This window comes from Cajanus cajan, chromosome 9 (genome assembly GCF_000230855.2).
Source record: "Cajanus cajan strain Asha chromosome 9, NIPB_CcT2T_4, whole genome shotgun sequence".
NCBI lineage: Eukaryota > Viridiplantae > Streptophyta > Magnoliopsida > Fabales > Fabaceae > Cajanus > Cajanus cajan.
In genome coordinates, this window is record NC_138525.1 from 6591953 (window position 1) to 6606942 (window position 14990).

At 29.3% G+C, this 14990-nt stretch overlaps 1 protein-coding gene across 2 annotated transcripts; it reads left to right on the top strand.

Moving 5' to 3' along the window:
• The first annotated feature begins 9116 nt into the window (after positions 1-9116).
• LOC109790808 (protein yippee-like) lies at positions 9117-12212 on the top strand. 2 transcript variants are annotated; one of them, XM_020350046.3, is made up of 6 exons: positions 9117-9271; positions 9460-9584; positions 11025-11068; positions 11585-11693; positions 11778-11833; positions 11922-12212. In XM_020350046.3, exons 2-6 carry the CDS (start codon positions 9489-9491, stop codon positions 12004-12006), a joined length of 390 nt encoding a protein of 129 aa, XP_020205635.1. In that variant the 5' UTR covers positions 9117-9271; positions 9460-9488; the 3' UTR covers positions 12007-12212. The 2 variants fall into 2 exon arrangements, with proteins under 2 accessions (XP_020205635.1, XP_082919798.1); XM_083063672.1 differs by lacking the exon at positions 9117-9271 and having other exon boundaries at positions 9278-9584.
• Positions 12213-14990: the final 2778 nt, after the last annotated feature.

The following is a 14990-nucleotide window of genomic DNA, read 5'->3' on the forward strand; positions in this document are numbered from 1 at the left end:
TTAAAATAAACCTTAATGCTTTCACAAAGGTTATCCATGTTCTATATTCATTTTTAAGGTCAAAATAGTAAAATTAAATCATGTTATAAACTATTTGCAGAAAACAAAACAATAGGTGCATCAAAGGTACCAAAGCTTGATTATAAGTGTTAAATTGCTCATAAATCATTTTTTTCACAAAAATTAATGTGTAAACATACATTTGCACACCTATTAAGAATATTTTAAACACTAAAAATAGTATTAAAATAGGGTATTTATCCCCAAAAATTACATAATTTTTGTAGTCAAGAAATTTTTTTTTTTTACAAAAGTGCTCAAAACTTGTTTTAATCATATCTCTTGCTACAAAACTATGTATTGAGTGATTCTTGAATTAAACCCAAAGTTTTCACACATAAAAAATCCTTTTTTATTATCAAAATCTACAAATGAAAACCAAAACATGACAGAACAAAACAGAACAATGATGAATATATTGTACATATTTGCAAGTTAAAATAGCAATACAACAAGTAAGAGTTCAAATGTCATAATTAACTCCCTTTACCTCAAGGAAGTTTTTCACAATGTGAAATGAAAAAAAAAAAAAAGCTTTTGCACAAATTTCTTCCAAGGAGAACAAGCTTGAGGTAAGTTAAAAGACAAATAGAAGAATATAATCAAAGGAAGATAAAGTAGGAAGTTCAAAAACTATGTGGTTTACCTTAGGTTTGGGTAAAACAAAGAGAAAAACTTTAGAGAAAAAGAAGAAATAAAGAAGATAAAGAGATTTTCTCCTTCCTTGACAATTGCTAGACAAAAAATAGAATGAAAAGAATGATTTGTTTTAGTTTTAGTTTTCTAAATATATGTTAACTTAAAGGACAAAAATAAGTCACATTAATGAATAGTGTTCCTATTTTTTATTTTGTTTTTGTTTTCTCTTTATTAATTATCTTGATTTTAATTTATTTATCTCTTCTTGGAATCACATAGCCATATTAAAATAATTAAGGGAGGGAAAAATTTATATTTATTGTCAAAATAAATATAAAATACTCGGCACTAAATTAATTGTCAATTTTTTTTGTTTGAAACTAAATTTTAAATTTTATTGAAAATATTCTTTCAAATAAAAATTAATTTTTCTCATAATAAAACATTTAAATTCATTTCCTAAAACATAAAATTCACAACTTAAAATAATTAAATTCATAGATATTTAAAAATTAATTTAAATTATACATGTAAACAGAACAAAGAATTTCCTATACCAAATAAAACAATTTTTTTTTATAATTTGTAACATAATATTTATGAATTAAATAAATATCAAATATTAAATTTTTAGGATGTTACAATATATTTTTAACTAACACAAATCATAGTTTATGTCCATTACATATTGTGTGAATATGCATTGTGTGATAAGTGATATGACAATTGAGGTGATGAATTATATTTGTGGTAACCGTATCTTGTTACGATTTAATTATATATGTATATGATGATGGTATATTATTGTTGTGAGTGTTTGACTATTCGACCTTATTCTATGTTTAAGGTGAAATATTTTTCATTTTCCATTTTTTGTATTACTTATATATATATATATATATATATATATATATATATATTATTGCAAATGAGACTCATCATAATATTGATGATGTTAGAGATGAGATCTAGACCTTGAATATACATAAGTTAGTGAAAAAAAAAATTATCAACAATAATGTGTGTATAAAAAAATAAAAAATCTTTTTATATATAAGTATAGATAAAAAAAAAATAAAATATATATATATATATATATATATATATATATATATATATATATCTTTGCATTTCATAATCCAAATAATCTTGAAGGTTTATATATTTTAATTTATTTTACTTTTATTGGGTTTTCAATCCTAAACTAATAAAAAAAAAAGTTATTTGCGTTAGCATGAAATATGCGTGATACATATCCACACACGTGCATCATTGTACTCAAGCAGAACATCAAATGCTTTTCATGTAGTTGGAATTATAATAAATTACGGGACAAAAAAATAATTATTAGTTATTTCTAGATAGTAAGATTTTGTTAACTATATTTTATGTTGCATATATCACTTATATCTAAATCAAATAATAATAATAATAATTTATTTCATATTCAAATAAAAAATGTCTAAAATATAAAATCCGATCCAAATCGAATTACAAACGAGCAGTGACATATTTGTGTTTTGTGGAATATCTTTTTTTCTTGGATAGAGTATACCCGTGAAAGCTCTTTCTTTCGAAAACTTACAAATGTCACGTACCATTTTTAAATGCTTTGATTGTTTAGTTCTTCTCACTCTCTTTCTCTCTCTTATCTCAATTAATGTTAAACTTAAAATAATTTATTATTTTCTAATCTTACAGTATATCACAATAGCCGACTGTCACTAGTTTTTAAAGTTTGTTTTATGAATAAAAAATCACATATATTAATATAAAAAAAACTCAACATATAACCTCCTATCTCAATTTTTGCTTAAAAATCTAACTAATTATTAAGGCCCGCTCTATTTCCAAATTCCAATTCGCGGCTCACTGGCTGTAGACAGAGGATGTAGGATGTTCATAGAATAAAAACAACATTCATCAGAAAACTGCTAACCAGTATCCTTTGTATAATTGTTAATGAATAAAATAAATATTTGTTGCAAACCATATCTACATATTCTATTGTATAATTTTATTTTAATTTCCAAAAAAAAAAAAACTTACAAATTGATTGATTCCGTAACCCGCTAGTAAAACCCAAAAAAAATAATAAATAATAATAATAAAAATAATAAATTAATCTATATTAATATATAAAAAGATATATAATTATTTTAGTTATTATTTTATTAATCATTATTTTTTTATTTTAACTTTTTTTTAAAAATAATATTTTTTATTAAAATTAAATTAATATATATTTATTATTTAATTTTTATTTTTATTTTTTCTTTAATAAAAGTAGAAATTGTCTTGATTCCACCAATAGTAATAATGTACAAGGCGCCACCAGTAAGACAAGTGACTTAATCCCAAATTTTACAAATATATTTGGTATGACACTTTTTAGAATCTTGGTTAATAATTAGTTGTTAATTTTTATTTTTATAATAATATCAACTAGAAGAGTTAAAATCCTTGAGGTCTTAACCATCCATCAATTCAGTTTTTGTGTATATGATCATTCCCAATGATGGCAACCGGCGGGGCGGGCGCGGGGTTTACGTTCCCCACCCCCGCCCTGTAAATTTAAATTGTTCCTATCTCCGTCCTTGATATGGATAAAATTTAGGTCTCTATTCCTGTTTCTGGTAGAGTTCAGGTTTCCCCGCCCGTTCCCGTTCCCGCTTCTATTTTTTTTTTTCTTTTAAATAAATATGAATAATTTAAAAAAAAATAAAAGAAAAGTAAAATAATATAAATTTTTACATATAAATATTTATAATTTTGGTTTATATATATAAAAATAATTTTTTAATTATATTATTAAGCGGGGCGGGGGCGGGGGCGGGTATGGGAGTGGGAGCGGGGTGAGTATTAACATCCTCGCCCCCGATCTTATCAATCGAGGAAACTCGAATCCGAACCCGAACCCGATAAACACGGGTTTTCCCCATCTAAATCAGGACGGGTTCGGACGGGTACTCACGGGGGCGGGTTAGATTGCCATGCCTAATTCCATTAGTTTGTTTTTTTTTTTTTTAACATTTCTATTTCTTAATTTCTTCTTCTTCTATTTTTTGTTGAATTATTACTGTTTTTTAAGTGTTAGTATTTGTTATATGAATTGTAACATTAAATTTTAAAACATTGTACCACTTATTAAATGTTGCACTACTTACTAAATTTTGAGAAAATAAAGAGTAACGAATATAAATTTATTCTCTATATTTATAATACTTGCAAATTTATTCTCTTTATGTATTTTTGTTTATTTTGAATCTAAAAAGTTTAAATCATTGAGTAAAGATGAATTAAAAAAAATAGTATTAATATTAAAAAAAAATTACAAGATGGTCTTAATTTATTTTTAAAATTAAAAATTTTAACAAAAGTATGAAAATAAGAAATTAACATTTCAGTAGAAGTATTACATTATATAAGAAAAAAATAGACTTTTTCCCAAATACAGGTAGTACTTATAAAATATGAAAATATAATTAATAATTCCTTTATTAGTTGTCGTTATTGAGAAAAGTTTTCATGATTAAATTTTTTTAAATCAATTTTAGAGAAAATAAATTGTTAAAATTAACAATATTATAAGATAGATTGAATGCATTATTCATCTTATTTATAGAGAGTAAAATGTTAGAACTACTTTATTATAGAATGAATGATTTAGTAACTCAAAAAATTATAAAATTAATATAAAAGTTAATAAGTTATAAGTTTATCTTAAAAGAATTATCTTAAATCTTAAATTTTCTACACACGACCCCAAGTAAGATTAAATATAATACAAGAAGTTAGTTTTGTGAAAACATGATGAAAATATGATTTGAATCTTTCTTAATTGAAATATTCACATTTAATGATTAACATATATTAAACATGATCATTTCTATAAAAAATTACAAGAAGAAAATGTTCATCTAAAAGGCTAAAATAGAAAATTCAAATCCACGTGAGAAAATAATTAAAAAATTAAAAAATAAAGTTTAAAAGTTGTACTACTACTCAAAATATAATTTATTTTTTTTATTAATCACTTTGGATTAGGAGTAAAATACAAAAACAGGAAGAAAAATATGTAAATTATGGAAATAAAAAAATTAGTGAAAAATATATGTTACTTAAATGAATAAAATAAGTGATTTTTTTTCTTTTACTTGATTGGATGTACATAAATAAATAAATTATAAGTATATTATAAAAATATAAAAAGATATAATTTTTTCCTAATTTCATTCCAATTTAAAAGAAAAGTGTTTCTAGGAGTTCAAACACAAATATTTTGTCTGCTTTCAATATGTCATTTTAAATAAAAAAGTTTAATAGTAATATTTACATCTCATCTTTCATCTTTGATTACTAACAAGCACATGGATCAATAGGTATAATATTATTTCAAGTTAATTAATAGACTCAAATTTAAGTTCTAAATATGTAATTGAAATACTCAAAATAAGAATTTTGTTATTCATAATAGTCCTACTATAACATTAAGTCCCTCTTTTTTCTTTTTCTCTTCATGGGCCCTGGGAGTGTTTGAAAATGTTGGGGGTTGAAGTGTTCCTTCCTTCTCTGTGGCTGACCCGTGAAAGAGGAAAAACAAGTTGTGGTGATGGTGGGGTGCTATCTTGGAAGTTTGGAGGTTGATGAATTTTCTTATCCTTTTTCATTTCTCTTCTCTTCTTTACACGACTGGAATCTAGGTGAGGGGAGTTAGAATTTAATTTTCTTTTGTGGAATTGGTGTTACATGCACCTTGATTCTAATTGAGTGCTTGCTGGTTTGCTTAATTTGGAGTAGGTGTTCGACTTGGAAGAACTTGGTGTCCTTGATAAAAAAAAGAAAGATTTGATGATCTAATTATTGTATTATGGTTTCATACTTGTTTTTCTTCAAAATCCAAGTTATATGTTGCTAATGGGGGAGAAATACTAAATTTGGAAGCATGAATTATTGGTTGGGTGAGAGGATTCTAGAGATTTGACAGGGTTCTTAGTTGTTAGGTCTATTATTCATGAATTGTAGAAAAAACTCTACACTCATTACTTTAAATACTCCAAATAAAAGGTTTAAATAGAGATCCAACGCTGCAGCAACGAAATGGGCACTTCAACAGTGAAAAACATGGTCTAATAGAGATCCAATGCTACACCTATGGGGAAAAACTAGGCTGGCAAAGATTCAGTGCCAGAATTGCAATTGAGCATTGTAGCTGTGGGAGAAAAATTAGGCCAGCAAAAATCCAACGTTGAAGCGTCGGATTGAGCATTATAGCAGTAGGGGTAAATGATCAAATTTGGTCTTGGAATCTTCATAAAAGTTGTAATCTTGGATGTTATCTTTCTAATGACTTTAAAATCACCTAAAAATGAGGTCTATAATTATAATTATGACTTTTTTAGTGAGTAAAGGTCAAACTGTCAATATTTAGGCTGGTTTTTGCAATTTTTATAATTTTCAACATGGTAGATGATGGAATTGAAACCTAAAGTCTTCATGAAAGTTATAGAAAATCTTCTTGTCTTTCATATGAGATAAGGATGAACATCATAGAAGTAATAGAACTTTCTATGCGTTGTTTTTTGTGAAGGTTGTCATTGTACACTAAGTGATTTTTATAAGTTGTATGATGGGTAATTTTGGTGAACATGGATAAAATACTTGTGTCTATTACATGTTATGTGATGTAGGATGATGATAATAAGCATTAGTGTGTTAAATTTGTGTAGTTAAAATGGTGATGAGCATTGATATGCTATTATTGAATGAATTGTTGATCATTGATATGCTATATTTGAATGAATTGTTAAGCATTATTATATTATTCTTGGTTGAAGTGTTAAGTATTGGCATGCTATACATGATTGATGTTTTTGATCTCTATATGCATTGATTGGATGTGATGTATATAGTAGATATATGGTGAGGTGTAGATGTTGAAAATGTAATGTGGCATTAAAGCATGTTGACTAACTTAGGACTTGAGGATAGGGAATTATTTTGAAAACGAAAGATCCTACATAGGCTATCTTGGAGTGATGCTTGGCTAGGCCATTGTTGAAAAACCTTCCTCGAGTAGGTGTGTCTTTTGTAGTGGTTTTTTTTAGATGTGTCGAGTCTCCTATAGATCCTTAGTTAATGGTTGAGTATAGTAGGAGGTCGAGGGGCACAACTCTTAACCAAGTACCTTAAAAGGTTACGTGGCTTCTTTAGGATAATAAGTGGGGGGATTCTATATGTGACTTGGTAATGCATGTCAAGGTCGTGGTAAACTTATACCCATTTGTACTATTCCTAATAGTGAAATTAGACTTTTCTAATGCAAGTGATAAAACTCGAGAAACCAAATGAAAGATTAATATCTTATTTTTGTTGTGATTGAGCTGGTGCTTCAGGTGTGAAAATGATCAGGTTGGGTCGATAAGGTGAAAATCACTTAAACTACTCACATTGTTAAGAGATATATGTAGGTGATTACGTAATAATGCATTGGATGACATGTTTGCACATGAAGTGTGTTGAGGTGTGTTAATATACATTGTTGATGTCTTGTGTGACATGGTTTAGACGAGATACAAGTTTTCTTGGAGTATTGTAGCTTTCATTCATAATTGTAGTTTTCATGTATGATTGTAGCGTGATGTTGTATATTATATGATTATTTTCTATATAGATACATGTTTTCAAACTCTAGTTTACCTTTTCTATTTTCCATGGTGGTTTAGATTGCAATGATCATAAGTTGTATGAGATTAGATCAATGCTAGGTTTGAGGAACTGCTGTTGGTAGTAGGCATGGCAACGGGGCGGGGCGGGGGCGGGTTTTACGTCCCCCGCCCCCGCCCCCGCAAATTTAAACCGCCCCCGCCCCCGCCCCCGATACCCGCCGGGGATAAAATCTAGGTCCCCATCCTCACCCCCGGCGGGGTTCGGGTTTCCCCGCCCCGCCCCCGCCCCCGCTTTTATTTTATTTTTTCTTCTTTTTTTCTTTTAAATAAATATGAACAATTTAAAAAAAATAAAAGAAAAATAAAATAATATAAATTTTTACATATAAATATTTATAATTTTGGTTTATATATATAAAAATAATTTTTTAATTATATTATTAAGCGGGGCGGGGGCGGGGGCGGGTATGGGGACGGGGGCGGGGTGGGTATTAACATCCCCGCCCCCGCCCCCCGCCCCCGATTTTATCAATCGGGGGAAAACCCGAACCCGAACCCGAACCCGATAAACACGGGTTTTCCCCATCCAAATCGGGGCGGGTTCGGGCGGGTACCCACGGGGGCGGGTTAGATTGCCATGCCTAGTTGGTAGGGACGTGATCTTTTGTTGATGGCGGTGATACTACATGTAGCTTGTATAGTCATGTTTGACCAACACTAAGGTATAAGATTATTTGGGATTATTGTACACATATATGACTTGTTTACCTTAATTTATATGTTTTACTTTTATACTCATGTTATATGTATACATGTACGGTGTGTTTCTTCCTTTAATCCTACATGTCTTAGTAATCTAATTTTTGTTGCTAGTGTTATAGTGACTTCATTTAATGTGGTGATCATGACAAACCGTTACACTTATCAACTTAATCAATATTATTTTTGATAAATAATACACGTGACATGTGTCTATTCTAAAAATCTCTCATCTTCCTCTTTCATTCACTTTATTTACTCAAGAAGACCTTAATTTAATTGTAGGTGAATATTATCATAAAATATATGTTCTGAAGTGATGAATTTTTTTACTCTTTTACACGAGTCATGCAAGATGTATAAAATAATATAAAATATATGTTATATTTCTCTTTTCGTATTTATGTTATCTATATCATCATTACCATTATCATCATCACTGTCATTATATAAAAGAAAATATTTCATAGGATAACTATTTTTAGTTTCTATTTTTACATGAATTATTTTTTCTTTTTCTTTTTTACACAATTTTCTAAAATTACCTTTTTTATATAAGTAACTTCTCATGTTTTATTATTTTTTATTTTAAAATTACAATAATTATTCATAAAATAATTATTTTTAATAAAGTGTAGTCACGAATTACTTTTTTCTCCTACTTATTATTATGAAAATATCAGGTATATTTCAATTATGGCCTCTCTTTTAAGTAAAGATCTTAAATTTTATATGGATCAAGTGGCAATTCATCGAAAAGTGAAACAACGTGGAACAATTTTTCTAGCATGTAGTTTAGTTAAGCAAGCAAAGCAACCTTGCATTAACTTGTTGAGTATAACTTCTAATAGATCCATCGTCATTGAAATAATATTTAAAAACTATAAAAAAATCTATTTAATCATAAATAACCAGAAAATATATTATTAACATTGAACAATTTTTTTCCCCTTTTAATTCTTTGACTATTATATTAGCGACGTTGAAATAAAAATAAAAGAAAGTAATAATAATAAATAAATAAATAAATAATAAGACGTCTTGTCGGGTAACCCTTTGGCAGGAAAAGCGATGATTGATTGCTTCTCTTTCCACATTTCTTGCGTACTCTTTTCTTCTTCTCATTCTACCCAAACCAAACTCAGGTAATCCATCTTCAACGATTCCCTTCTTTTCTTCTTCTCCATCTTCTTCTTCTTCTTCCTGTCCTCGATTCACGCTTCATCTAGATTCATAGTTGCTTTAATTTGACCTTTGCGTGATTTCGGTTTGACTCGGTCCTTTCTCGAGTTTCACTTTGACCCTTTGTTTCAAAATCCTCCTTGATCTTCAGTTCTAGCGTGGAATTTTCCGAATTGACAAATGGGGAGGTTGTTTGTGGTCCATCTGGAGGGGAAGGTCTATAGCTGCAAACACTGCCGAACCCATCTCGCTCTCTACGAAGACATCGTTTCCAAGGTTTCATTTTTGTTCTCTTTCCTTTTCCCACTTTTATGTCTCAACGCTTTTTTCTTCTTTTCTAACTTCGTGCTGGGTTTTTATCCCATTTATCTGTTGGATTACTTTGTGCACTAATGTGGGTTTAAATAGTCACCCTATCACCGTCGCTTGCATTTGTTTCCTTCAATAGGCTGTCCATGAAATTTTGTTAATTTTAATGATTATGACTTTTGGTTATTATTTATTTATCTTCCCTGGGTTCAATTTTAGGATTTGGTTCTTCTTTTCTCAATTGCTTGGTGGGAATGTGTGTAGGCCATAGTATGCTTGTTTCTTTAAAAGCTTTGAAATGCTTATTGATTCCTATATGGTGGATGTAGATCACTTATGGGTCTTAATTTATGACCTAATAGCTGTTAGCTAGAGCTTTTAGGAGACTTGGTCATTGATTTAGTATTACAATCTCCGTGACTAAGCAATCCACAGTTTAATCCTTAACTGAATTGCATTCTTGTGCACCAGTTCTTTTCTGTAATTGAACTTTATTGCTAAGATCCTGTAGATCATGAAGATATTCGTTCGGTCATTTTTTGTGTTCAATATTTTCCTTTATAATTTCTTAAAGTAAATGGACGGTGGTGCTTAGGGAGGTAATTTCATTGTTGGTTCAACTCTGAATAATAAATTTGCTGCTTGATTTTTGATATTTACTTTGCTAGAGAAAGAGGGAGAAAGTAGATAATTTTGTGGTTGTGTCATGTCTGTAGGCACAGAGAAAGATGGTTTCTACATAATTGGCTACCACTATTGTATAGCCGGTTCAGCATATTCCAGTGACAAATTGTGAAAACTAAAAGGCCAAGCTATTCAGTTTTTGATTCTCCATACTTCTGTCAATAAAAGATGTGCAAATAAAGTTTAAGTGACAGTTTTTGGCCTCCTAGGCTCATTACATGCAGAAGTGCTCCCACAAATAGCATTGTTGCTCCCACATAGAATTTGAATCCACTTTATTATCTTGGTTAGAGAAAACTGGTTGGTTTAAGTAGTATTTCAACTGTCCATAGTAACTGTTGTCATTGCCTTCATTTTGCATCTTCTTGTGTTGGAACTTGTTGCCTTTGGGCTTTGGCGCACTTTGTTTTATATTCACACATTTTGGTTGCACAGATTTAATCCTGTTATGAGTGTTGCGTATGGAAGTCCATTTGGATTGATTGCTAAGTTCTTCTTTATCTAGGCTACCTGACAGATCGCCAAATGGGGATCTCATCTTTCAAGGAAACTCTATGTATTGATAGTGTTTGCTGTTAAAGCTTTTTTCAAATTTAGTCCTTTTCTTTTCTTGATGCCTTTACAGTGATTTTTAATTGGAACTGAGTCACGTGACAAATCTTTATTTGCCTTTCATAAAATATATATTCTGACTAACATTTTTTGTTGTGCTGTTTTATTCAGTCTTTCCACAGCAGACATGGTAAAGCTTATCTCTTCAGTAAGGTGTAAGTTATCTTTGACCTTGGAACCTTAACATTATGTGGTTACTAAAATAAAAATAAGGTAAACATTCTCTTTTGGTATTTGTATGATTGTATATGGACTATTAGTGATATAACTTTAGTGATATAACTGGAACATAGTTGTATGCCATTTATATTGTCTAAAAATGAGACCCAAAAAATAAAAGAAATCAAATGCCACTTTATTGCTGTTATAGTCCTTGTTTTATGCATGTCCATCATGAATCAACTCATGCTGGTATTTATGACTTGGCAACATAAATCTTATATACCCCGCTGTTACATAACAAGAGCAATGCATAATTGCTCTCATTCTCGTGAACTGACATTTAGGTTTGTGGATCTTGTTGCTTGTATCCTAAGTATCATGCAGAAGAGTTATGCTTGTTTTTCATGGGTCATAGCTTCTTGCCTCTGAATGTCTAAAGCTCTGACCACGTTATGTTTTGCAGTTGGTTCTGTTCGTTGGTGTAGTTAATGTATGTTATTCTTTTACAGTGTGAATGTTTCTGCGGGAGTAAACGAGGACAGGCAGATGCTCACTGGAATGCATACTGTGGCCGACATTTTCTGTGTGGGCTGTGGATCAATTGTGGGTTGGAAATATGTAAGATTTGTAACCGTGCTTCACGTGTATGATTTTTTCTTTCTGTATATAGAATTAAGTAGTTACCATATTGGTTTCTTTCAGGAGACTGCTCATGAAAAAGGCCAGAAATACAAGGAAGGAAAATCTGTACTTGAACGGTCAGTAGAAATGTTGTGTGAGAAAACATTGTTAATGTAATGTGAAGCTATTTAGAGGATTATTAAACGAGTTTTTACATTTGGCCAGGTACAAGGTATCAGGTCCTGATGGCAACAATTATTGGGTCAGCCATGAAGCACATGTTGGTGGAAGTGATGCCGATGATGCTTAGTCATCTGCAATTGACAATTGAATTGTACATTCCTTAATCCCCCCTGTTGTTCAATGAATGTGGATTTTATTCGGGCAATTTACAACATCTGCATTTTGCCCAAAACATGATTTAAATACATTTGATTGTTAATTCTGATGTAAAAAAACTAATGTTAAAACTTCTAATTAATGCTGTTTATCTAATTGTTGTATTATCGATCTTCATTCGGTCTACCATTTGCTAAGAGTTGGCTTGTAGTGTCTCAAGCACTTATGCGTTATTTGGAAACTTATCTAAAAGTCTTATTTGAACTTGTCTAATCATATAAATGCCCAAATTAAAATTTGAAAGCGTTTGGTTAAACTTGTGAACGTGGTTCATGACATTTTTATTTCATTTTAGTCATTTAAATAAATTTTATGTTGTGATTTATTAAAATAATCTGTTCAAATTAAGTGTTTATGAGACAAACTTCCATACACAAGTGTTTAAGTAAGCATACAGTGTTTAAGAACGAAGGCTAATTAATGCCCGTCTTTACCGAAAATCGGGTGATTATCAAGGTTATGTCGGAAGATGAGTTTTATTTATTTATTTATTTTTATTTTTTTCCTTTCTTCTACGATCTTTGAGATTCTATAGGTGGGATGGGTACTTGCAATTATTCTTACCAGAGGGGTAATAATGTTGCAAGTGAATATTGTAAAGGTGTAATTTGTGTGTATCTTATGATTAAGTCTTCTCTTTTTACATGCAAAGAATATATTATACATCATTAAGGACCATTATGGAAACATCTGTCTGTCATTATTAATAATTATATAATATGTCATCTTATATTCCATATATTATTTGGTTATATTTGATACACAAATCTTCAAGCCTTGAGTACATGAAAGAAGAGGTTTAATTGTTTAAAACATATCAAACATTTTAATCAAAAATCTATAATGTGTTTAGATGAAAAATTTAAATGAAATAATTTTTAAATATTTTGAGGTAAAATATATATATATATATATATATATATATATTTTTGTAGATGGAGAATTTATAAAGAATTTAAAATTCAAGTATTTATGAAATTTCTTAAAATAATAAAATTTTGATTTTTCAAAAAAAGTAAGAATTTAAAATTTTATATATATATTTTTTATCTTACCTATATATCTTTTATATCTCTCTCCCATCTCTTAATTACTAAACATTCACAAATATTTTTTAAATTATGAAATATCATCTAATATTAATATTTTAAAATTATTATTTAAACATTAGCTAATATTTATTTTTATAAAATTTAATCTTGAAATTTCAATGTGTGTGTATATATATATTCGGGGACGGAGCCAGGATTTCAATACTGGGGGGCCGAGAATAAATAATATATAATTTATAATAAATGAAAATTAAAGTATCAAAAGCATATAAAAAAAAATATAAAAAAAAATTAAAATTGTTGGGGGGGCCGTGGCACCCGTAGGTCCCCCCTTGGCTCCGTCCTTGTATATATTTAAAATCAATTTTATCCATGATGTAAATCAAATTATCCTATTTAAACTAATAATTTAAAATTTAAAAAATTTAAATTGATTTAACAAAACAAAACATTTAAAGAATAATAAAAATTGAAATAAAAAAAATTCAAATTTCAAGAATTTTAGATTCTTTGAATTTCTAAAGTTCCTCATCCAAACATACCAATAATTTTTTGTTTATCACGTCTTGGATGAAAATTCAACTCTATTAATATAAGTTGTAGTCACCTTTATTGATTGAAATTTTCTTAGTGGAGTGAATTGTCAAAAATAGTTAACTGGAAATTTTATTTGAGTACAAAAACTCAAGTATTAAATCTTGATAAGGAAGATCTCATTTGAGTAAACATCTTGGATGAGAACTTGTTGGCTAAGATTTTATATTTGAAAAAATCTATACGACAGATTTTACATGGATGAGAACATGTTGACTTTTTAGATGAGAACTTATCAACCAATATTTTATATTTGAAAAAATCCATACAAGAGTTTTTACTCGGATGAGAACATATCGACTTCTTGGATGAGAACTTGTCGGTCAAAACATTATACTTGAAAAAATTCATTTGAGAATTTGTCTAAGTGAGAACATGTTGACTTCTTAGATGAGAACTTGTCGATCTAAGATATTATATTTAGGAAAATTCATTCAAGAGTTTTTACTCAGGTGAGAATATGTTGCCTTCTTAGATGATAACTTATCGACCAAAATTTTATATTGAAAAAATCCATTTGAGAGTTTTTACTCGGATAACAACATGTCGGCCTCTCGGATGAGAACTTGTTGGCTATGCTTTTATGCTTGCGAAAATCTATTTAAGAGTTTTTACTCAAATGAGAACATGTCAACTTCTTGGATAAGAATTTGTCCGCCAAGATTTTATACTTTGAAAAATTCATCTGAGAGTTTTTACTCAAATGAGAACATGTTGACTTCTTGGATGAGAGCTTGTCAACCAATATTTTATACTTGGAAAAATTCATCTAAGAGTTTTAACTTAGGTAAAAACATGTTGGCTTTTCGAATAAGAACTTGTTGGCCAAAATTGTATACTTCAGAAAATTGATCCGAGGATTTTTACTCAGATAAGAACATGTCGACTTCTTGGATGAAAACTTGTTAGCCAATATTTTATACTTCAAAAAATCCATCCAAAAGTTTTAATTTAGGTGAAAACATGCCGACTTTTCAGATAAGAACTTGTTGGCCAAAATTTTATACTTCAGAAAATTGATCTAAGTTTTTTTTTTTACTCAAATGAGAACATGTTGTCTTCTTATTGCCTATCATTCTTAAAATTCTTAACATAAGTAACCTTAGAAAAATTTTCTACGACCTTACAATGAGCGCCAAATGTACTTACCGAAAATCTAAGTGTCAAGTTTTCGTTGAAAGTTGAAAACTTTATTTTTTCTTTTCTCCTACGAGCTTCGAGATCCTTCACCTGGGGTAAAACGCGTCTA

Bases quoted from the DNA above. Each gene is read 5' to 3' on its own strand.
- LOC109790808 (XM_020350046.3), top strand. From the start codon at position 9,489: ATGGGGAGGTTGTTTGTGGTCCATCTGGAGGGGAAGGTCTATAGCTGC. The intron at 11,694-11,777 runs GTAAGATTTGTA...GGTTTCTTTCAG, and splicing joins CAATTGTGGGTTGGAAATAT to GAGACTGCTCATGAAAAAGG. The intron at 11,834-11,921 runs GTCAGTAGAAAT...ACATTTGGCCAG, and splicing joins GGAAAATCTGTACTTGAACG to GTACAAGGTATCAGGTCCTG.